Source organism: Micropterus dolomieu, linkage group LG22 (genome assembly GCF_021292245.1).
Source record: "Micropterus dolomieu isolate WLL.071019.BEF.003 ecotype Adirondacks linkage group LG22, ASM2129224v1, whole genome shotgun sequence".
NCBI lineage: Eukaryota > Metazoa > Chordata > Actinopteri > Centrarchiformes > Centrarchidae > Micropterus > Micropterus dolomieu.
In genome coordinates, this window is record NC_060171.1 from 30,911,470 (window position 1) to 30,936,697 (window position 25,228).

The following is a 25,228-nucleotide window of genomic DNA, read 5'->3' on the forward strand; positions in this document are numbered from 1 at the left end:
GGGGAGGAGAGGAGAGGAGAGGAGAGGAGGAAGGGGGTTGGAGGGTAGAAAAGAGAAGAGGAATGACCAAACAGTGAGTTGCCATGGTTATGAAAGGACTATTGCCACACTGGAAGGAAACACACATACACACACAAACTACTCCCCTGACAACAGTGAATAGACCCATCTATGCACATCTTTTGAGAGAGCAAAAAGACACCTGGGAACATGGGCCAAGAACTAAGATACTAAGATGACACTGCATACAGATGGTGCCACCCTATGTTCTGTCAAGAAATCGAAAACAAATGTATTTCACAGGGTAAACAGTGATCTTTTAATAGAACATACTATTGAAGAGCACAAAAGCCCAGAAATATTTCTTGCTAAGTTAGTTGCTTCTGCTGTATAACATTACACATGAGCACACCAGCATTCTCGGGTGCAACATACATGATGAATGAACTTCTGAAATTGACTTCAATCCAAGAAATCCACAGAAATCAATCACAATCACCTATACACGGTAGCTGTTGGGCTCCATTAGCACCCATAACTCTGAGCAGTCAGTGACATCAGTGTCAGTCAGTAAAAGTGTCACTATATGGACAGCAATGTAATAATGTGATTTTCTTGTATGGTTGCTAACATTATGTTTAGTGTAGCTGCTAACTGTAGCTATAGCCAGCAACCTTGTGTTGCCTGACCCTTTCTAGTAGTACAAAGAAGTCATGTTTGGTTGTCGTGCATTTTAAATTATGTATTATTATTAATTATGTTATAATATCTTTACCAGTAAAACACTGATGCAAATGTGTGCATTTCAGGGAAAGTGCAGGCTGCCAACACAGCCAGCTGTTGCTGGCAACTGTGCAGAGCATTGGGCTGCAGTGTAATAATACTGTAAAGTGTGAAAGGCAACTGTTTAAAACAGTTTCTGTAAGCAGGAAAGTGACATTTTGTGCAAACTTGGGAAATATTCTACATGTTTTTGTAAATATAAAAAAAAATAAAAAAATAAAATCCAAACAAATGAAAACCTCACAGATCTTGCAAAATATCACTTAACCATTTTGTTTATGGTATTAAGTAAGACCACCTTTCAAGTTTTTCCCGATTGATAAAAAAAAATGGACACATCTAATCTTAAGTGCAGCTTTAAATTGCTTTCATTTTTCGCCGAAACCATTGACCATTACAGTTCAGCTTTTCTTTTGATCACTGCGGTTATCACCATTTCCCTCATTATATCTGTATAATGTGATATGCTGTGATGTATGCTGTAGACAGTATGATTGGATTTAATGCACACTCCCATTATTACCTGTTTCCTTGTCCGCGTCTTGCCTGTTCGGAGCTTGATGTATCTGGCTATCAGCTCATTTCGACCTGGAGGGAAAAGACACAGAACATACTGATGAAACATGCATGCAACATACACACACACACACACACACACACACACACACACACACAAGCAGAAATCATATGACCCCGACAAACAACTTAGTGCCTGATTTAGTGCTGTTGACCCAGCGACCCTGTGAGTGCAGTTTCACAAAGTAGTGTTGTAATCACCGATACCCCTGTTGCTGTAGCCCTCCACACATACACACACTAACATGCACACACACAACATCACACACGCCATGGCCCTGAATACACATGACCCAACAATACAGGCATTCATGCAGACCGGCCGTCCCCTGATTAAAGGAACCAGCAGCCCAGCTGTACCCATGCTATGCACATATGCGCGCTCACACACACACACACACACACACACACACACACACGCTTACAATGCTGAATAATTCAACCCATTCAATAGGGAGCACAGCAGACTCAGCATGACCTGGCTAGTATAGATTAGAGAGAGGGAGAGAGACAGAGAAAAGAAGCAGAAAACAACAGCGTCACATTCAGAAAACCTGTGACAGAGAAGTGTGTGTGTCAAAATTCAAAGATGGTGGTTAAATATTTTATGAAATTATGTAATTTGACTGTTATTCCATTTGCTAACAAGCATGTCTGGGGCTCTGTGGCTTAGTTTGGTTCGTCTCCTGGCCTGTTTTCTGTTCCAACCAAGTGGAAAACCAAAGTCAGGCCAGCTGGCCAACTGATGGTCAAGATCAGCACAAAGCCAAACCTCTACACACTACCCAAATGGCTCGCAACAATAGCCCTAACTAACTAGCAGATGGTGTGTGTGCATGTGTATTTGTGCGTGTGTGTTCTGACCAATCCCACTCTCATGGAGATAGGGAGCTTAGACTGATAAAATCTACAGCTCCCCATGCAGGTGTTTTCCTTCTAGCAGTCAAAAGCTGCCACTGAAGCAGCACACATGCAAACACACACACATATATACATGCATGAGTGCCAACACACACACACACACACACACTCACAGAGTGAGTCCTGGCTGTGGAGGCTGACATCTGACTCCAGAGGGGCCAGCTGGTCTTTCTAGGAGGCTTAACGGTGAATTATCATCCTTCACTAACCCTGCGGCACACATCCCTCACTCTCGCCCTCCCTCTTTCTCAAAAACTCTCCAGCAAACACACACACACACCCTTGCTCCCTCCATCCATCTATCCTCTGTTCTGGCTGTTATTTCCCCCCCCCTCCTCTTTCCCTCTTGTAGTGAATGGGCTTCCCTTCTGCTCCCTCCCTCTTCCTCTCTCTGTCTCTCTCTCTCCCTCTCCACTTGCCCAGTGAAAGACTTCAAGGCCAAAGTCAGATGGTCATTAACCGTGACGAACAGAAGCACCCCCGCTCTCCCTCTCTCTGTCTCCAGGCTGAAGCCACTCTGTGTGCAAGCAGATACTGAGGGAGACAACGCACTCGAAAAAACACAGAATTCTCATGTCAGTTCTGTGATTTTGGGAGTACTCTGTGAAGACTCGAGAGCAAGAAAGAGCACAAAAAACATGAAGCAGACAAGAGGCGACAATATCATCAAAATCAAAAAGTGACTGAATTTACAGTAAATGTGAATATGAGGTCCAAATGAGGTGATGAGAGGAGGAAATGTGACTGAAATGTAATACTTTCCACTAGGCAGCAGCATGCAAACACCACACAAGAAACAAAACATCAATGATTTGTCTCTTGGCATTGTGAGAGCACAGACGCTTCCTGTACATTGTTTTGTCCTGTTTTCTAAAAAAAACAAGAAGCATTACTGTAGTAGTTTACTGTCTCTCAGTTAGCAGAGTGATTAAGAGCTTCAGCTGCTTTACAGAATAGCTCAAAAACCCTTTCAGAGTAAGTCCAAAGCCTTGCTGACTGCGCTCGCTAACAAGGCTGCAGTGCTGTGGCAGGTATTGTGTACCCCGGGAAGACCTCAGAGAGCACAAGGGCCAAACTCTGGCCCGGAGCCTGGGTTCATCAAATGGCAGGTAGGAGTTTGTGCTGGTTTCAAAATCCACAGGACAACTTAAGTAGTTCAGCGGGATTCCTCCCAAAGACAACCTGTCAATCATGCAGCATTCAAAAATGAGACATCTCTTGTGGATTTTGTCTTAATTGGAGTTTCTGGCACACTTTTAAGGTCTCTTAAGGTACAATGGCTCAAAACATCATCGCTCCTCCTACTGCACACAGTTAATCCTTCATTTCTTACAAACAAGCTGCCACTTCCTTTGATAAAAGTAACTGAACACTGGATATGTTTTTGCTGCCAGACGATGTCACCTGCAGAGTACAACATGTGGTGACATAACCTAACAAAAAAGATCAGCCAACAGCAGTTACAGTGGCTGCAAATGTGACTTATTTAAAAAGAGAATAAAGGAAAACCTTGGGATACTTGGGTCAGATGAAGACCTTTCCCCTTGTTGTGTGTGTAAGTGCCTGAAGAATGTTCTCTGTGACTAGTTTTATAATCCTTAAGAGGACCTTAAGGTTCATAGAAATTAACTGTATGTGAAACTGAGCGAACACGTGGCGTCTGTATTAATTTAAGGCTGGGTATTACTTGAACATTCAAGGCAAATCCCAATACAATAACTGAGTTTCAGCACGGACCCCAAAACAATACTTTCTTCGTTACCTACGTTTGGGGACCATCAACATGTTTTGACCCTTTTTGATTTAAAACAATTTTTTATCTTAACCATGGATCACATGATCACCCGTCTTGTGTCTTTCCTTTTTTTTTTGTTGCCAATTTACACATTCAGCAGACGCAGAGCAACATTAGGCTTCTTTACTGTTTTGGTTCAGTCTCATCTGATCTCATCAACCCTGTTTTGAGCAACAGCAGACAGCTGTTTTGACAGACAGACAGTGTAAGTGACTGGACGGTGAACACAGTGGAGCATTTTTTTACTAAATATAAAAATTAGTCTCAAATAAGAATATATAAGTTTCTGAAAGGACACTTCGGAACAAATAATCAGTAAAACACATTTGAAGCCTACTTTAGATACTTCACACTTTTAATCAAGTCTTTGAATACATACCAGACAGTATTCAAAGAATATTGAGGCTCAGTACTACTTAAAATAACATAGATTCGAGTTAGAAAATTTGATTGTGTTGAGTACTCCGATAGAAATGTTTTTTGTTTTTTTAAAGGATCAAAACCAATGCAGCAGCAGTAACCTTTTTTATTCCACACATTCTTCTTCCCTGTAAAAAAAAAAAAAGGCACCTTCTGTACCCACAATGCAATGCAAGCACAGACAAATTGGCCCTAGATTCGGGTGTGTTAAACCAGTAGCGACTAATGTACAGACTAGGGCGGGCGTTACAGAGGTCTGGTAAGCTCCCTCCTTTCAAACTCCACACCCCACTAATTTTATTTTCAAAGTTGTACTCTTCAGCCCCAATTGACTTATGTGACATCACTTGAGGCAATGTTTTTTCGTGTAGCTCCCTCTGGACCCACTAAAGGCTTTATACAACTGTTTACACGTGCAGTAGTATTCCCCAAGACCTGCAAAAAGAACTGTATAAAGGCGAAATCCACTGATTTTTCACATGTTCACCTAAGAGAATGTCTTTTTGCATTAGCTCCTTCAAAATAAATGAAATTCAGAGCTGAGAAACCAGTTCAACTTAAGTTTCTTTTGTGACATTGTCAGCATGCAGACTGAAAATAAGCCTTTTCAGCCCTGATGAAGGGTGTGACGCAACGCCTCTAGTTAGAGGAAATTCAGGTTCAGTTTTCATTAAAAGGGAACATAGGCATGTTTTATGCAATATGACAACAGTGGATGAAGACTGTACTGAAGATGTTGATGGGAGATTTTTGTAGTCTGCGTCACTGCCGCAGCATACACTTCCTCCATTACCGTTCACAGTATGTTGTAGCCTTCTGTAATACATCTGTTTTGAACATGTCCCTGCTCGCAGCTTAAGAGACAGAGAAGGTTCAATACTGACTTTCATATCTGTCTAGTAGATCCATATGATGTTTCTGTAGGGGACAAAGCCACAGGCCATTATGTCGTACCTCTGCTGTACCTTTGCAAAGGATAATTGCACTATTATTCACCTTTTCATTCTCTCTGCCTTTTACACGCATCCATTTCAGATTTTTCTACGATTCTCTCCCACTAAGTTCCTCCCAGCACTTTTGCACATTTTCCACCTCTTCTTTTCTATTTCAGTCCATTTCCCTGTAGCCAAGGGGGGTATTTTAGATCCACATAGGTTCTCTCCCCGTTAGATATTACCTCTTTCTTTTCTGTGGGAATACTCACCCACCACTCATTTTACCTTTGCTATGATGCTCATTGAAACCACAAAACCACCATTAATGACACTGGGGTTTGGATTGAACAGCAAAGAAAATAATGCCAAGTAAGTTTGTGCGTACAGTATGTTGCTTTAACGTAAGTAGAAAGACATAATTGTGCTTTTTCCTTGCAAAAGAATGAAGCAGCATTCATGAATCAAAATGTGAACATGTCCTATTCTGTATGCATTATGAGCCAAAAATAAAAACAAACTAGATGCTGTCTCATAATTCTAGTTTGCACAGATGTTCTAGTAACAATTAAAACCCCCTGGTCTCTGCGCCAAACGCTGCTCATCCCTTCTCGCCATTTCGCCTTTCCTGCTCTGCTGCTGAAACAGACACCGTCTAACTCAATTAGGTCACAGTGATAAACGTGTCAACAACCTGGACACATGGTCAACAAGGTGAACAAACAGTGCTGAGTATGCCATAGAGGCAGAGAAGATTGTTAGAGTTAGATTGATTGATTGATTGGTGACTGATCAATAACACAAAATTTTAAATATCAGTTCTGTATGTCAGCAAGTCAGTTGTTGTGGCCAACAGTATGTGGATACACATGTCCATAACATACTGTTGTGCACTTGTGGACTGGGACTGTTTATCTGTTTTGGCCCCCTTTGTTCGAATGAAGAGAAAAATGCTGCAGCATGCACTGCTATTTTAGTTGATAGTTTGGTTTTAGGTCGTCAAAGCTGCATTAATTTATTTTTTTTGGCCACTTGGGGGCTGTGGAACAAGCTGTAAACACAACATTGACATATTATCACCATATAATGGTGTTAAGGTTAACGTGTTAGAAAACAGTTGCCTATTTATACATCCAACAGACACAGACCAACATTAGGATTCTTTAGGAATTGTCACACAACCTCACCTGAGGGAAATACCTGGCTTTTTAGTTGTTAAATGCCCCGTTATGTTCATAAGCCAGAGGTCAACTTTGTCAGCTGTTCGGCCCTTTGGGTCTAGAAAAGCATTTTACCAATTATTATAATTATTATAATTATCATTATTATTTGGTGCTGGACCGGTAGTGTACAGTGAGTTCATTCACAGAGGGTTTTTTCACTGATTACAGCTCCTGCTGCTGCTGGAAATGAGGATGATGAGAGCATTAAGAGTGAACTAAAACAGTAAAGTTGTGGGCGTAAAATCAAAATAAACAAAATGACATTACAACTGAAGTTTCAAGTGGGTTTGTCCTACAAGCAACACTTTTCACATCCCACATTTTAATGTAAAAACATTGTTTAGTGGAGCTTTGAAGAGAAGTTTTGAAGAACTTGACTGGCCGGCACAGAGGCCTGACCTCAACCTAACTGAACACCTTTTGGATGACACGCCACACACTGCGAGCGGCCCACCCAGCATTACTGCTTGACCTCATTAATGCTACAATGACTGAATGGGAGAGTCAGCGTATACATTTGGTTGAAATCTTCAGGTGTCCACATACTTTTGGCAATGTAGAGTGTGTTCATCAAGGTCTCGAGGCATGACTCCAGCAAGTGTGCAAGGGATTTAATTTAATACTCAGAAGCCTAAAAGTCAAGTAGTATCATAAAGAAATCACTAGAGTGCACTCTGCATACAGAAAGAGAGAAAATGAGAAGAAAAAAATGTGAAAGAGTGATAGAGAGAGGGAGGGAAGCGCAGCTGGTGGCACCCAGAGGACCATCTGTTCATCACTCTATTAGTTCACGCACACGCACATAAATACATATACTCTGTCAGTGTCACGCTCATTCTCAGATGCACACACATACACATGGTGCACCTATAGCTCACCTCTATTTCCTCTCTTTTAAAGTTCACCTTTCTTTCCTGTGTCTGTGAGCCGGCCCTTACACACAGTCGTCTACCTATAATTCTCACAGTCTGACACACCACAGCGCAGACAATCAATGGATGTGTTTATATCACTGGTTTAAATAGTGTCACACTCTTTAAATATGGTTCATATAAATACACAAAAGTGTCTGCTATGCAATGAAACTGAACTTCATTTAAAATGTCCCTCCTATATGATAGAGATTAGCAACCAGGGATATTTCAAACACTCAAACAAATACAGTGCATCACACAATCATCATCACAATCATTTCAATTGAATATTTTGGTTTTGACACTGTTGAACTGTTGAACAAAACCAATGAACCAATTGAAAATGTCATCTTGATCATGATGGCTTTTCCACTATTTTCTGGCATTTTATAAAATAAAGCTTCCCTTCTTCAGTGACTCATAGCAGTTTACACCCAACTTCTTTCCGTCTCCCATCACTCACCGTACATCTTTCCTTCATCTGACAGTATAATCTTCCTCCTTCCACAGGGCGGGTAGATGGCCAGGGCCTCCTGAAAGCTCTGTTCAATGTCGGGGCTCCAGACCCCCTCAGGGTCCCCGTCCATGGTCTTATCCCCTCCTGAGTCACTCAGTCTGTCCATGTCCTCCCCTGCACTCTCACTTCCGCTCCAGCTACTGCGCTCCATACCAGCAGCTAACGTTAACTACCTGACGTGTGAAAAGCTAATAGTAAACTCAAAGTAACTTTAATACCAATGGCATTAACTAACTCGCAGTGATGACAGCCAGCTGGGGTCAACAAGAAACTGAATGCTAATGCTAACTGATGCTTCGGCACTGGTAATGCCAAATGCTAAATAAAAATAATACTAAAAAAATCTGGTAGACTGTAGACAACTCATGAAGATGGCCTGCAATCCAACGTCAGACAGCAGGAACCCTAAAATGGAAAAAAAAGACAAAGAAAATCAAAGAAAGTATTGTATTAGCAAGCAACTATAGTATCTCATTGCCACATGGTTCTTGGCTACTAAAGTTCATAACGATTTTAAATGTTCACTCGTGCCATTTGTGCAAACATTTGTGGCTCCAACGCACTGCATTGTAAAAATGTTTAACAGCTTCAATAGAACAGTTTTAATTTTAATTTCCAGCAACACAAAGCGACAGAGTTTCACGAGGCAACCCAAGCCACATGCTAAGGGGCTTTTTTTATTTCAAATGGGAGACAATTTACTTACTTTACTTTACTATATGTTGTCAGGTCTACAAGCTTTCCCCAGGATTTCACACATGTCATCACCACATCCCAGAATTTCATTTCAGAAAACAGGGCAAAATGAAAATGGGCCGCTCTCCTCTGATTCATGCTGATATTAAGTCTGTATTTTCCCAGAGAATGTTTTCTAGTGCAGCTTCAAGTTCTGATCACACACAGTAGGCCTGTATCCCAGCTGCTAAAGGGAAATTATTGCTTCTTTTCATGTAGGAAATTGCCTATTTTGTTAAACTGTTATGGTAGCCCAACATCAAATCCACATGCACATAAGTGGAGCAAGTGAATGAGGGACTGACGGACAGACAGACAGACAGACAGACAGGCTGACAGGCAGATAGACAGACAGACACCACTACTACACACAGCTACTAGCAGATTTAGGAAGAAAAAAAGAGAAGCTGAAGGGGCTTGCCAGCTGCCTACAATTCTTCTAAAATCCCCCACGGTAAACAGCAGGGCTGGCGCAGTACACACCACGCTCACACACCAACATATGCACACACACACACACACACAATTACAGTGCCAGCTCCTTGGGCGAACACATGTCATTTTGTCTGGTCTTCTACTGTTCACACTTCCCATGCTCTGTCCCTTGCCACAGCCTGCACAAGCCTGCAGTGTGAAGTGTATGTCAGTGTGTGTATACTGAGTGTGTGTGTGTCTGCCTGGCTAATTTTAACACAATTGCTCTTGACAGTGTGCACGCGCACACATGCAACTGAAGCATGTAAAGCAGCAGGCAACACTTTGGACACATTTGAACCTTGTACGCACACTTGGGCCCAACTCAACGCTTTTTAACACCTGGGGGAAAACACTGCAAGGCTGCAAGAAAACATCCGTTGGCTTAGACTCCCAGCCATGTGGAACGAATGAGATCTGCTGGTTTTACTAGAGTTTGTCCTCTGGTTCTCTCTTCATGCTTATTCCATTCACCCTCATTTCCGTTTCCTCTCTAACTTCCCACCCTAGCTTTCTTCCCCGCTTCCCTCCTGCCCTCCCCCAGCAGTTTTCCATTTAAACAAGGATTCATTCATCCAGCGGGCTGTATGGTTGAGCACCAGGGGAAAGATTTGTTTCCTCTACACCGAGTGTGAGTGCATTTGTGAATATGCAACTTTGTGCGTCAAAGTGAATTATCGCTCTTTACAGGTTAGGCAGTGATCATCTTAGCTTCATGATACAATGATTTCACTGATGAGAAGTTTGAATGGTGGAAGTAAAGGATCAAAACATCCACATGGATCTTTAAATCTAACACATCGACCACAACAGCGTTATTAGGGGTTTCATTCCCCACAGCTTTATGAAGTTTTTTAGTGTCTTTTAGCTCATTATTTTAGTTTTTGTGGCCTGCAAACTTAATTCTCATTAACCTTATTTCCAAACATGGCAAGCAGCTGTTTTCTTCAAGAAAGCTCTGATAAACCTCCTTAACACTACCTGCCCATAAATGCCAAACAACATCAGCAACTATAGCTCGCAAACATAGTGGAGCATTAAGCTGTTAAAGAGACAGATTCAAAGCCAAGACAATACCTTTAAGATTTGTTCTTCCAGAACTGAATATCTTCTTTGCATGATCTGAAAATCCTGCATTTACTTCAGAACACAAAACACAAACCATTAGACCTCTTTCAAGGCCTATGCTAAAGCAATGACAATGAACCACACACGTTTAGATTCAATGGGCTTTAAACTCCCACAGGCACATTTTGTCTTTATTGTATATACTCAACAGCGCTACTTCTATCATGGTGCAACAGCCTTCAAACACCAAACTGAGTAGGTGATAGTATTATACTTCACTGCTCTGCTTTGGTTAGTAGTTCACATAAACTGATGCAAAACTACAGTACAGTCTGTAGAAATATACACAACTTTTCTGTGCAATTTCCCTTCGGGGATGAATAAAGCGCCTATCTACCTATCTATCTAAACATATAAAACAAGCAAATGTGTGTATGTAATAAATCCCATTGTTGTGTAAGTGCACTCCTGTTTGTGTGATGTTTACAAATGGTTTACTTATTTCTTGGCAGCTTGTGCTACATTCTCCACAAGGCGGCTGATCAACCAGAGCATTGAGATCACATTCAAATAAAATGCAGGAAGCACCAACTGTTCATCAGTTCAAAAGTTCAAAGCCTTATTATTACTTATTTAAGCATCAATATATCAAATGGATTCCACCGCACAAGTTACTTTCTATATAGAGATTACGTTACTAAATATTGTAACTACATATTTAAACATACTAACTGCCAGATGGAACTGCTAACTGAACCAACAGGCAAAGCTAACGATAGCTTACTAATATCTGTGCCAAGTCGAAGAGTGAAAAAATGAATATGAAAAAAAGTCATATCTGACCTGACCCTTCCAAAATGCTGTTTAATAATAATTTGGTTGGAAAAATTTTTAATTATATTTTAGAAAAATTGCACAATATGTCCCTAATGAAAGGCAGCAATCTGTGTGTGTGTCTCTTTGTATTTAAATTATGTCGAGAACCGTTCATCCAATCAACCTGTGTTGCTGCAGACCCAAGGGAGTGCAGTATCGCATTTGGTGCAATTTGGACACGCAAACCCTTCAGAATTAATAAATATGCTTGTGAGGGCAGGGCTTATGTGCTCCCTTTTGATAGTGAATTGTTGAAACGGCGTTTTTGTCATCATGCAGGTTCGATATACGTTAGAGACAAATGTGTTGAAACAGAATTGTAAGAGTGTAATAAGGTCCTAAGGAAGCGCTAATATCTAGCAGGATCTCCACCATTGTCGTGTTGTTTCATTGTTATTAATGTTGTGGGTGAAACCAATGTGAGACACATTTTACACAAACTCTGCACAGGGAAAAGCACATGGAGGCGTCACATCGGCCCCTGTGAACGGGCACTGCACTAGTCCTTCAAATGACAAAATTGCAACTTGTTAGATAATAGATATTTAATAGTTACTTATTTATACATCCAGACTGAGCACATGCCATCATCAGCAGACATTAAAAGGTCATTGGTGACTCTAAGCAGGGCAGTCTCAGTGCTGTGGTACTTACGGAAACCAGATAGAAACTTTTCAAATATTTTGTTATTTTCCAGTACAGAGAGCAGTTGTGTCAACACTATTTTTTTCTAAAATCTTTGCAATAAAAGGTAGTTTGGAAATTGGTCTAAAATGTTGAGGGAGGGAGGGATCTTAACCAGGTTTTTTTTAAAAGTGGGTTTAAGCAAGCAGTTTTAATATAATCAGGGACACAACCAGTAGATAGGGAGCTGTTAAAAACAGATATCAAATGGGGCCCAACAGAATCCATTACTTTCAGTAAAAACTTTGTTGCTATTACATCAAGTGGGCTGGAGGACACTCTCATTTGTAATACTGTTTTTCAGACAAGTCAATGGGATAAAACTGGTTAAAACTGTTGCTGGTGGCTCTGATTGACACTACTTTATCAGTAAAATAAGATAAAAACAATTCACAGTCATCATTACTTTCAGCTGAGGCACAAGGAGGGGTTGGGTTTACCGGCTGATCCACAGTCTTAAATAGAAATCTAGGATTATGTTGATGTGTGGTAATGAGTTCAGAAAAATAGTTCTTGCATCCTTAACCATGTTATTTTAGTTTAATAATAATTCCTTCATAATAAGGTAATGGACTTGGACACTGGATTTTTTTCATCTACGTTCTGCTTTCCTGCATTCCCTTTTAAGGCTGCCAATGTTGTCATTTATCCAGGGCTGCTTGCTAGCTGTAGACGTAGGCCTAACCTTTAGAGGAGCAATAATATTTTGCGATGACAAGCAAATATGATTGAAGTGGTCAGCCAGATCGTTGGTGTGGGAATCAGACAGATGTTGGCTTTGGCTCTGAAACAATGTGCAAAACTTTGAAATACTTTATTCATTAAGGATGTGAAAACACACGGAGCTTGGTGAGGCAGTACAGGAAACGGGTGAGTCACAGTTAGAAACCATACATTTGTGGTCAGATATGGTCAGTAAGGAAATGCTGTGACCCAGGGTAAAAACCAAGTCCATTGTATGACCACGGTTATGTGTTTGCCCATAGACATGTTGTTTAAAGTAAAAAAAAAGTGGCCATATTTAAAAATCACCACAAAGAACAATTCTGTCATAATTTAAAACCAGAGTAGATCAAAATTCAGGAAGTTCTGATAAAAATCCTCCAGGCAGTTTTGGGGGGCGATAAATTATAACAAATATGGTTTGTTGTAGGCCACCAAGTTTATAAGTGAGAACATCAAAGGAAGCATATTTAATGACATTTAAAATTATTCCTGTCCTCACTCAGTAGCCCACCACCACGACCACTGACCCTGGGTTTGCTGGGTTATAGCAGTTATAGTGAGGAGGACACTGGCTATTGTCATTAGTTTGCAAATATCTAGATTTGCAGACAAAATAAAATCATTTGAAACAGAGCTTGGAGGAGACGGCTTTTCATGCCAGCAGGCAGAGGCAGTTGTCAGTGGCAGCGAGGCAGAGTTCGGTTCAGTGACAGGTGGTGTGTCCAGGTGTGCTGCATGAATGATTTGTCATTCACGTAAGTCACGAGGGGAGGACCGCACCACATGCTGTATGTGAGCATCTAACATTTCTGAGCCCAGTTTGTTTGGGTGAAGTCCGTCTCTCATAAAAAAAGACATTCTTTGCCAGAAAATATTAAAGTCATCGACATAACACACACCGTGAGCCCTGCAGGCGGACTGGAGTCAGTCGTGGAGGCCAAGGAGTCTACTGAAGCGACCAGCACCGCAACCAACTGTGGCAATGGGACCAGAGATAAAAACGGACTTTCCACACTGCTTTAAAAAGGACAGTAAATCTGATTTTGTCAGTTCAGATTGGTGAAGAGCTGTGTCATGGACTATCACTCTTGTGATGGAGGAAGGGAGCGATGGCATCAGGTCCTCGAGTTTTTTTAAAATGTCAGCTGTGGTGGCACCACAGTGCAGGAGATGCAGCAGTGTCGGCAGGCACTGTCCACCAAAAGGGATCTGTGTCAGGGTGTCTCGGAGCCGCAGGTGCAATCTTTTTGTTCACTTTCTTAAGGAGTATACAGTCTTCATGGGGCAGGGTTGTCTCGGCTAGCGTAGCCGGCGGACCGTTGTAGTGATCAGTAGCGTCGATGCAGTCGTCTAGCTTAAGATCCATGTCAGATGACTAAAATCCATCACCCACATAAAAAATTAAGTTAAACGAAAAGGATCTAAAACATGTAACGTAAAAGTGTGGATTGAAACTGGATAAAAGTCAGGTTTAAGATAGAGCCAACACACGCGCAATGTAATGTAATAGCTAGATGTAACTCAAAACTTAGGGGGATGGATTTATGAAGACAAATTCTGAATATCAATTAGATGGAAATGTTACTGACATGAATGTGCCTTGGGATTGTGATGAATTAGTAGCTGCTTATAATGAAGAAAATCAGGGATGGCTGAAGAGAAGCGGTTAACAGAAGAGCTACAGTGAGTCTGAGGAGATGTGAGCATGAGGGGCCCAGCGGCAGATGGACGCTGGAGAGAGACATTAGTCACACAACAATCAACTCTGACTGGGCGACTCCTCTGCACCCTGGGTACCCCTCCTCTCTGTGTGTGTCTCTGTAACCAGGCAGGCCCGGGCCACTCTAGCCAGGACAGCAGGCTTCATGGTGTCAGTGCCAGCCCTCAGGAGAACACACACAGGGCATCCAGCCACAGTCCTGCAGCTGCCTTGGACTCTCATGCTCTCCCTCTGTGTTGCCTTTCTTCCACTTCCACTTCTTCCTTACAGCACTTAACTGGCTTCCACTGCATGCCAACTACATGTATGTGTTTGTGAGCATGCTATGTGCATGGCTCTCAGCCTCCACATTCTCAAAAGCAGGCCAGCGAGGTTGCAATGAAATGTAATGAAACTGATGTGTGAATGTCAGTATTACCAGAGGGACCTGGGTATGTGTGTAAATGTATGTGTGTGTACCACCAGGGGGTCATGTTGGTATACAAGTTGAATGTGTTATCAGAGGCTAGTCAGTTCCTTTCACTCATTCCTCTATTGGACCACTCAAAGGCATCTGTTTTAACTGCTTCCAACGTGTGCACACACATACACACGTAAACAGGTTTTATACAAGAGGATTTTCTCATAATCCTCAAAGCAAACATTGTTCCACTTTACAATGTTTTGCCATGTTTTAATGGTTCCTTATGGTCCAAATAGAATTTATTCAGCATCTGGGATCTGGGGTGATCTTTCTTGTTTTCTGTTTATTTTATTTTTATTTTTGCATCAAGGACCATAAGGCACAGCACTTTTTACATGTGCGCAAATGTAACTAAAGCATTCGATGTCTGAACAGATTCAGGGGTGCTTCATTTATCTTGCCACTCTAACAGCCTCCACAGCGTGCACATCATTTGCAAGGTAAAACCATTCAAGTACACCTCATGTTATTCAAGCAGTCAGAATATATTTCAGTGTATGATTTCAGCTAGGGCTGATGTACTGTCTGTCCCAGAGCTCCACACTGGTCACTATCTAACATACCCCAATCTAACTTACATTAAATCAATGTCTCCTCTCTCGTCCTAATTGAGAGTGTGTGTGTTGTAGTGAATGAAACTTTTCATCGGTGGTATGTTTTTGATATGCATTTGTAACTATGTAGCCTGCTTGGTCTAAAAAGGATCCTGGGGTGCATGAAAGCTAGAGCTTCAAAGCACTGCTGTATAGTGATCAATGGGATTAATCATATGGTAAGACTAAGACAAGTAAGTTGTCATTCAAGCATGCTGTTCCTGTTATCTCACACCAAAATCGCAAACAGTTACAAAACAAAACAAAAGGGGAGGTTTCATTTATTTGCCAAAAAATGTGATTAGTGCATTTCCTTTTACATGCAATATTTTAACCATTTAATATTTTAGGTCCAGCATTGTTTACATCCATGTTTGCTAGCAGTCTTATTCCCCGCCATAGCTACAAATCTTTGTGCATCACTGCCACAAACTGTGGATAAGTGGAATAGCATGACACCAACGGGAGGAATCTTTATTGCTAACCCAAGTCCATGTTCATACTTACAAATGATAAAAACAAAACACACAAAAAAAATGTGCCATAGCGCTACTAGCGGTCAAAAACACCAAATAAACTTAACTACTAGACTTACTGTACTGTGTGTGTAAAGATTCATTTATGAGGTAGTTTAAAAATTGAGTTGTCTTTTTTCAGACTATATTAAATCCAATACAGTTTTTCTTAGAGCCATTATCTATCACTGCCAAACACATTAAAATAAAATAAACAAAAACTCACATTAGCACTCAAACATACAAGAGACAACTCCCGGCTTCAAAACGTTACGCAATTTGTTTGGGCTCAGCCGATCAACTATTTGAAACAGTGTTTGGGAGATTTGTTCTCCTTTACACCCACTGGAGTCAATAAGGCCATTCATCTGTGGGGTCAGGAAGGGTGAGTTACACACATGTGGTCACATGAGGTCACATGTCCTAGACCACCTCTGATTGTGGCTTGAGTAATATATCCTCAGTGAATTCTAGGAGAATTCCTGCTGTATGTAGCGTTATCTACTTATGCTCCCCTCGCACAACACGTTATTTGATAAGATATGTTCAGGTCCAGATGGAAACAAAAGGTCAACAACCAGAAAAAGAAGAAATGCTTTCTCGCAAGTCTACAATATAATATAATAGTATAATAGTCAATATTTTCAAATGTATTTTGCCTGAACTGCAGCTCCCATCTCCCCACTAACACCTCGACCAACCATGAAGCATAATCTGAGACGGTGGATTTGATCTAAAATATTTTAAGTAAGAGCTGCATCAGATACTAAGCACTGAAAAACAATCAACAGGAAGCGTCATACTGCTTTAATTTCTAATGGAACATGGTATATTCAAAGTTGTGGTTGTCATGGGTACTGAACATGGAGAAGTGGTTGTTTTTGCGGACTAGTTTTATGGATTATCCATATGATCGGTTAGCTTGTAAAATACTTTTCATGCTGACCTCTTATGCATCCATTTCTAATGCAGACTTTAACCAGTTCTGTACTCCATTACTCGTGATTTGTTTCTTGGCGGCCGTCTCTGCATTCAGTCTTTATAGTTCAGATGGTCACGATTTCAATTTATCCATTACTGATAAGTTCATCTCGCACAATGCTGGGGAAGAAAAGAATCACCTTTATGGAAGTCTCGAGTTGGTTTGATTAGTTCTGACCTGATTTCATATTTAAAAAACAAAGACAGATATTCATTAGGCAAAATGAAAAAGCGGCATCAGAGAAACTAAACCAGCAAAGCTTCTTTTATTCTTCCTCTGTGGTAATACACACTTGAGAAAGACAGAGAAAGTGAGAGAGACTTGCTTTATGAGTGGTGAAGAGGCTGTGATTCACAGCATGCACTCCTCATTATTTCACCATCTCTTCTCACAGAAGCATTACCATTTATGCACACACAGTAATTGGTCATAGATTGCACACTGATACAGTGAAGTGCTTATTTCCTCCTGGAAATGTGATGGTAAAAGCAGCTCTCCTCTCTGTTCTCCGTCCCTCTATGTTATTTTTCTCCTTCCACCAGTTTTTGCTGAATCAGGCCGCGCCATTATCCGGCCTCTTCCCGGGGGGGGAGGGGGGTTTGCTGTCACACATAGACTGACACACAGACACACGCACACGGGAGACAATATCCTCCACCAGTAGAAAGAGAGGCCTGGGGAGGCTGCAGCAATACCAACACCATTTAATAAGTGTGAGCTCGGGAGCATTGCGCCAAAACAGAAACCATGTGTGTTTATGTGTGCGTGTGTGTGCACGCGTTCAGTCTTATACGAGTACGAGTCTTATTTCACACCTAGTAAAGGAGCATTGTATGGCAGCATGAATGTGAAAAGAGTACAGTGAAGTCCATCTATCCATCTCTCTGTCAGAATTACTTCCTCTACAGCTAACAGATGCTCTGCTCTCGTCTCCACTGCTCAGAACACACACGCACACACACACACAAAATGAATTAGCCCCTGAACTGTGTTTTCCATCTGTGGTCCATTAAAACTTGGGTATTGCTTTATTTAGACTGATGCAGGTTAGGAGGCAGAGAGTGTAGCGGCTGTGCATCCCGTAACCATGCTGGTGTGACCACAATAGAGCAGACCAACGTAATCATGGGCTTCAGAGGTCCTTAACATGTACTTAGCATGCATATCAATAGACAGTTTGGTGATGAAGTTATTTTTAAGAAGGGTGCTCTGCCAAAAAAGACTGTGTGTTTATCATGTTTTATTTCAGAAGTCAGCAAAGGTTTACAGTTGAAAGTGTGTTTAAAATGTAGCGGAGTGGAACATTAAAGGACATCCTGGACATCCTTTCCATCAGTTTTTAACTGTGATAAACATTTACTGTGGTTGGGTAATCATTTCACCGTCCGCCTTTTGTTTCCTCTTCCAAATGAATTTGACTAACTTCACAGACCTTAGCAATTAACTTTATGAGGCCTCTAATTCGGTTCTTAACAATAAAAAATGATTGCTGGTTTGCCCTGGTGGCCAAGGGGTTAAAGCCTTGATCATATTTCGGTACAAAAGTGGACAGTGGACATTCACACACTTCTATACATACTACAACTGGGGGTCTGTGAAGACAGACTTGGTCCACACGTGTGAACGAGAAGAGCTCCTTTGTTGTATTTGGCCGAACACCACGAAAAAGTTCCAAAACTAGTGTGCGATGGCTTATGAAGCATGTGGAATACAGTTCATACAGAAAGTGCACAAAACAAGCGTTTACTTTTCTAGCACATGCGCAGTCTGCGCTTGGACTGGTACTAACACTCGCGGATTCGAGCAGATGAGAAAATTGACATCACACAGACGCGCATGGCCACATGGCCACTGAAACCAAGAATTGGCCTTAGAGCCATCCATGGATCTTTGTTGCATGTCATATTTCCATGCAGACCAAAACAGATAAAAAGATTTTACCAAAATAGTGGGAGAAAAATACCAGGAAAATACAAAGCATTTCACAAGAGCTCTGCTGGACAGTCGAGTGTTGTGAGATTTCCTGCAGCATGTAAACAACCTCCATGAATTGGATGAAAATCAATTCTCGCACTGATAAAACAAGCTCAAAGAAATAGATTTGTTTGCACTGCAAATCTAAACATCTGAAATGACTTTTGCTAAACAGTAGCCACTGTAGGCACAAGTGACAGAAAATAATATTGAGTGGGAAAAAATAGTATAACTGTAGCACAGGTAAAGAAGAGTCGTTGAGGCGGCAGTAATGTCAGTCACATTACAATATCTAGCTAATGTTTGCTTACATTAGCTAAGCATTTGCTAAATAGCTAGCTGCTACAGGCATACATACATACAGACAAAATAAGACTGTAGCGGGAAAATTGGGTGTATTAAATTGAGCAAGAGTGTGTGTTATTACTTATGAACAATTCAAAGTTTAAAATATTCAAGACTGACTCTAATGGATGATGTAAGTACTTTATTCTGTCATTGGCAGTTACTAAAGAACAAAAAGGCAAATCAGTGTCAGCTAAATTATCCTAAACTGTTACCGGCTCTAGGAAACTTAGACGCTGTTCAATTTTGATTTCAGTGAAAACTTAATTGGTTTTCATCTTAGCCATTACATAGCTATTTCTGAATGCATCACCCTCTACACTGGGTGTGGAAATGTTATCAGAGAGCTGCAGAACAAACAACAGTGAGTAATCACTGTCATGCCTGCCGAAGACAAAACCTGAGGTTGTGAGCACAACAGCAGGGAAACGTTTTTCCACTGTGAGAGTATCGGAGGGCAGAGTGGGCTGTTGTCCCACTCTGAGGAGTGTTTATCATGTCTATTCCTCCAACCGGGGAAAACACCAAGGAGTAGTTGAAATCTAGATTTCCAGTTCACTTCCTGCTGAGGTCAGGAAACACGAGGTTGATTGAGACTTCCCAGGAAGGGTTAGTTGCTCTATCCATTTTCCTGCTCGGTGCTAAAACCCTGGACTGAGATCATGACCCTGCTAATGGAGATAATCCTGAAAATGCTGTTAATATGTTTTTTGTCCACAGTGCCGGTTTGTTGAAACTCCTGTTTCTAAAAATGTGCGTCATCCAAACTGAAATGCCAAAACAACAGAAAGACACTTAAATCTCATCCTCTGATTTTTTGTTTGTTGTTGATTGATGAAAAAATGGTTTATTCCCACCGTGATCTGGCTCGTAGTGTGGTTGAACAGAATGGCTAAACTTGGCAGGTGACATGCTCCACTGTCTTTTCAGGGTAAAGCTCTGTTTCCTCCAACTCTTACATTTTCAAAATAAATGTCAGGAATTTACGGGTGTTCATTTTTAACATAAAAAAACTGGAGAATGTGTATATAAAAACAGCACTAATACAAAAATCTGGGGTAAATCAGATTTCCAGAACTCCACAGCGAAGAAAAAAATGCTACCACTCTGTATTCAATTTTCATTTGGAGTTTTTAAGCATAAAAACTACTACCGCAATTTCTTCCATATTTCACTTTATTTTATTTTCCTAGAAGATTTCCTGCACTCGTGTATGGACTTTCTTTTACTGTACAAAGGTCAGCGTCTTCTTGCAAAAGCAAACTACTTTATATGGAATATGGATTGTTTCTTTTTTTTAAAAGAGTAATAAATGAATTAAAAATAATTAACTTTAAATATATATCGTATAAAACAAGTGATTTGAGCTGGAACAATATAAACAGAAACTCAAGGTGCGTCATGCTCCTTGAGCAGCCCGACAGAGAAACAGAATTAGCATATCTGCTAATGTTAAATACAAAATCTGAGAGAGATTTGAAGGCAGAAGTGTGTCAGCCATGTTTGTTCGAGGTTGAGACGCTGGTAAACAGATGAGCGTTTTCAAAAAGGTTCTGCTTCTCCTGTCCACACAAATGCAGTGCTGTAATTTATACAGACTATATGTTCAGTATTGGAAAGGTCAGTGTGGATTATGGAAGGATGTGATACTTTACTGATAGACTGGTACCATTGTTGCAATATGTCTCTTGTTTCTTTCTTCTGCTACAGACGTTTTCTGCCTAAACTGTTCTCTTCCTCACAGTTCAGCTGTGTGCCAGTTTATGTCTGTTCAGCATTTGAACGATGCAAAGTGTATAACTGTTCTCTGCACTCGGAACACACCGTTTCATCTCAGCTCTAAACTTTGGGTGACAGAAAAATTGTTACAGTGCAGAGAATAAAAGCAATACAATGTAGATCCTGCTTATGTAAATACAGAGTGTTTAGGGTTATGTGTTTTTCTCTTCACTTACACATACCGTGATGCATAGACGACTATCCTACAATATGTTGCACAATCACCTGTGCGGTAATACTATTCTTATCGTCTGCAAAATATGCTGATAGTATCATACCGTGAGTAATGTGATCCCCAGCCTAGACGTAAACAAAGAAAAAGATACATTTTGAATGCATTTGCATTAGCATGGACATGTGAGAGAGACAGACTGACAGACAGGCAAAGACAAGGAGAGGAGAGATGGGCGGTCAGGCAAGCCAGCACAGGCTCCACAGCCTCCTGCAGCCAGAAACTAGCCCCCCCACCCCACTCCCCTGCACACCCACAAACCCCTACCCCACCCCACCCAGGAGGATGCCTATTGTTCCCCCATCCCCTAAACAAAGCCTGCACCCCCACCTCACCCCACACCCCCAACACCCATCCTCCCTTTCCTCACCCACCCCCATTGCCCCCTGCCCCCCACCCACTCAGCATTGTTGCTCTAATAAACCGGCTCCGCTCCCTAAATTTCATTACATTCGAGATCAGGCTTCATTCACACTCAATAGTTTTTAAAAACAGAGAGACCAAATTTGTCCTAATTCATCCTGCTACACGCAAATCCCTGTCACTTTCTGGTGAGCACAGCGTGCAGAACAATCTCCACATGTGCGAGCAAAAATTAAATTAAATGCAGGAGCTGTTGTAGCCTAAGAAATCCAAACAGGACTGCGGGGATACTGTAGGACTAGATTTGACTTAGAATTAAAATGAAATTGTGAGAAAATTCTCCAGTTGACATGTCAATAACTCCAACAACAACACAGACTTCTTCACAGCCAGAAGCATCCCTTCATTTCCAGGACTGCCTGTATCACCTGTTGATTCACCTCACCGAGCAAAACTCTCCACTAAATCTGCTAAAAAAAAATGAAATCATTTGAATATAAATGAACAAACATTTCATGCCAGGAAGATTACTCCTCCTAATCCTGACTCCATAAAAATCTGTGTGCCGGATTATATCCTTGTGTCTAGAAATGAGACGACAGATGAAACAACAAGGTGGAGGGCAGCGAGCAGCCTGCTGCTCACAACTCCACCATATTGTTACAGCCCCGGTGAAGTACATGAACACACACACAAACATGTGCACGTACACAGCGGTTGTGACTAAAGCACACAGAGGCCATATGGTGCGTCCTCATCCACCGACGCCTGTTGCTGCCGCAACAATAGGCCTGCCTGGCCTGGACAGCAAGAGGCAAACACACACACACAAATGCGCACACACACACCAAATGGTCGTTAGTCAGTCAGTCTGCGTTGCTTAGGCCCAGAACAAACGCCTGGATTTGCATTCTGCACCTCCCTTCGTCCTCCTCCTCCCCTCTCTCTATCTCACACGCACACACACACACACACACACACTTCCCCGATCTGTACAGGTGCATGGAGCACTCAAAACAGATGTCAACGGACTGGAGAGGGAGAGGCACGGGGGGAAGAAGAGGGGAGGAAAGTGGAGGGGCGACAGGAGGCTGTTTGCCCTGGGTGACTGACAAAGCTTTGTACACTCGCAGGCCTAGACACAGAAAAGACAATGACACACACACACACACACACACACACACACACACACACACACACACACACACACACACATATGCAACTCCTTCCTGTTACACTTCGAGGATCATTATTATTATCACATCATTTTTAAACACTTAAATGGAACAAAAGGAGAGAATAAAAAGTGCAATTTGCTTGCAAATTAAGGTTAACACTTTTTAAAAATCAAAAACCTCGTCATTTCTTGAAATTCCCATTTTCAAGAAAAAAGACAAGATCATCGATACTGCTGTTCGTTTAGAGCACCACAACGTCACATTTATCAATATTTGACACTGCTGCCAGCTACCACAGATGGACCAAAACTCTGCAACCGAAATAAACATGCATATACCTCTGTAATGTCACACATGTAATAAAGCACCTTACATAAAACTATTTTAGATATTCCTTTCTTGCTTTCTCGATATTTTAAAGATCCATCTCACACACCAATAGTTTTGTAACTGTGGGACAGGTGAAATAGGTTAGTTGATCGACTAATCAGCAACTAAATTGGGTATTAATTAATTGTTTCAGTCATTTTTCAAAGCCAGAACGCCCCAGATTCTTTGAATACAGATTCTTAAATGTGAGCATTTATTGCTTTTCTCACTGTAAAGTGAATATGTTTGTGTTTTGGACTGTTTCTTGGAACAAAACAAGATATTGGGGACATTGCTTTGGGCTCAGAGAAATTACAATAAGCAGATTTCACACTGAAAAAAAAAATTTAGGATTGAGAAAATAATCCGTAGATTAAATAATAATGACACCAATCGTTAGTTGCAGCCTTAACAGATGGAAATTTTGAGTCATAAACTCACTGTGACTGTAATTTTGTTACTGGTTACAGCCTCTTCTCTGACAAAACAAAACATTAATCTCCATAAACTGTACTTGACAATTTCATTCAGCCACATCTATTTTATCAAGAAGAAGCCTTTTATCTGACATACCCCTCCCCTCCTCTGGCAGATGGATTACTGTTACAGAAGTAATGCAGCTACTATGTTTCATGCTACAGGCTATAATTTTCTCCAATAATTACATTGTGGTTTGGCCTGCATTACCACAGATCTCTTGCTATAAAGGACAAGAGCAGCCCTTTAATCAATATTTAAAAGGAAATACACAACAAGCATACACTAAAGCCCATATGGAGATATCATAAAGGCTGAAGGGGATTTGAAAATATATTAGGTCTCTTACAAAATTACTGCCAGCTACCAAAGACACTTCAAACATGTGTGATCTGAAATGTAAAATGAAATGGTGGTTGAAGTGGAATCATAAGAATGACACATTTAAATCTTGTTTTCAGCAAACCACTAAATTCCCCTCACTCCTGGCAGCTTAACACCAGTTTAGTCCACAAATATGATGGAAAACGTGGTTGCACACAATGAAAGATGAGTCGCCCTGGTAAAGGTGGAAAAACTCAAATTAGGCTCATAAATAATGAGTGTTAAATCCTTAATATTAGTCATTTTTCTTTAAGATGGAGAGGAGGAGTAAATGCGTTAACACATCCACCAGCCGGCCCTATGATCGTGATCTCATTGAGCATATAATGTGCTCTGTCCACTGGGTAAACACTGACTGTGTGCATGTTATCAGCCTATGGCCTGTTCCGGTGACTGGGGCCTGCCAGTGTAGGAAAAGAGAAAACCCCGCCGATGCAACAAGTCCCCCATTCACTCCCAGCTTTGTTAAGCTGCCTCACAGCGCTGCAGCGACACTGTTTTCATCCTGTTCGCGTTTCATGTAGGTCAATTCATGGACCCAACAATGATGGGGTAATATCCCACAGTGTGTATTTTAGTATACGAGAGGAAGAAGTGATAGAAAAACAGGTTTGTTTGGGGGGGTTGGTGTCGGGAGAGAGGGGGATAAAACTGTAGTGAAAGCGACATCCCTCGCTTTGAGGCTCACACGGCAAAGCAGTAATAAGCGTGTTAGACTTGTTTAATATCTACAAGGGGCCGGAGTGTGTCGATTTCGCTCGCGATGTCGCGAAATTGTTGTAATTTCAGCTTCGGTGACCACTTCAGGGTTTTAGAAACAAGCGAAACGTCCGGGGGCTTTCATACGCGCAGGCTACAGGCTGAGGGGGGACTCCTCCTTGGGAACTTACCTCGATTCATACGCCTCTTTATGGATTAATTCCCACACTTTTCCACGGATCTGTCGCTACAGCATCGGGAAGAACTCCGCGAACTCCTGAGTCTCCTCTCGGTTTTGGTTTATTGAAGAATCCGGCGCGCTGAGTGCGTAAAATGCGCAGCGTCTCTCCAAGGATGCGAAATATGCGCGGAATGGGAGCAGGAATGAAATGAACGCAGTGGACTGAGTTGAACGGGGCGGGGTGAGAGGGACTGGCGTCACCCTGGATAGATGAAATAGAGTGAGTGAGAGATGGGAGGGTGTGTGGAAAAAAAGAGAAGAGAGCGAGGG

General features: G+C 41.5%; 1 protein-coding gene across 1 annotated transcript in view; it reads right to left on the reverse strand.

Annotated features, from left to right (window-relative positions):
* The window catches only part of tead1a (TEA domain family member 1a), a 25,888-nt gene extending 742 nt beyond the window's left edge, over positions 1-25,146 (reverse strand). The window contains exons 1-3 of the mRNA XM_046038271.1: positions 24,909-25,146; positions 8,028-8,486; positions 1,307-1,371 (exon numbers count right to left, since the gene is read on the reverse strand). Of these exons, the coding sequence (XP_045894227.1) occupies positions 1,307-1,371; positions 8,028-8,232 (270 nt within the window). The 5' untranslated portion in view covers positions 8,233-8,486; positions 24,909-25,146. The remainder of the gene's footprint in view (positions 1-1,306; positions 1,372-8,027; positions 8,487-24,908) is intronic.
* Between the last annotated feature and the right edge of the window lie 82 nt (positions 25,147-25,228).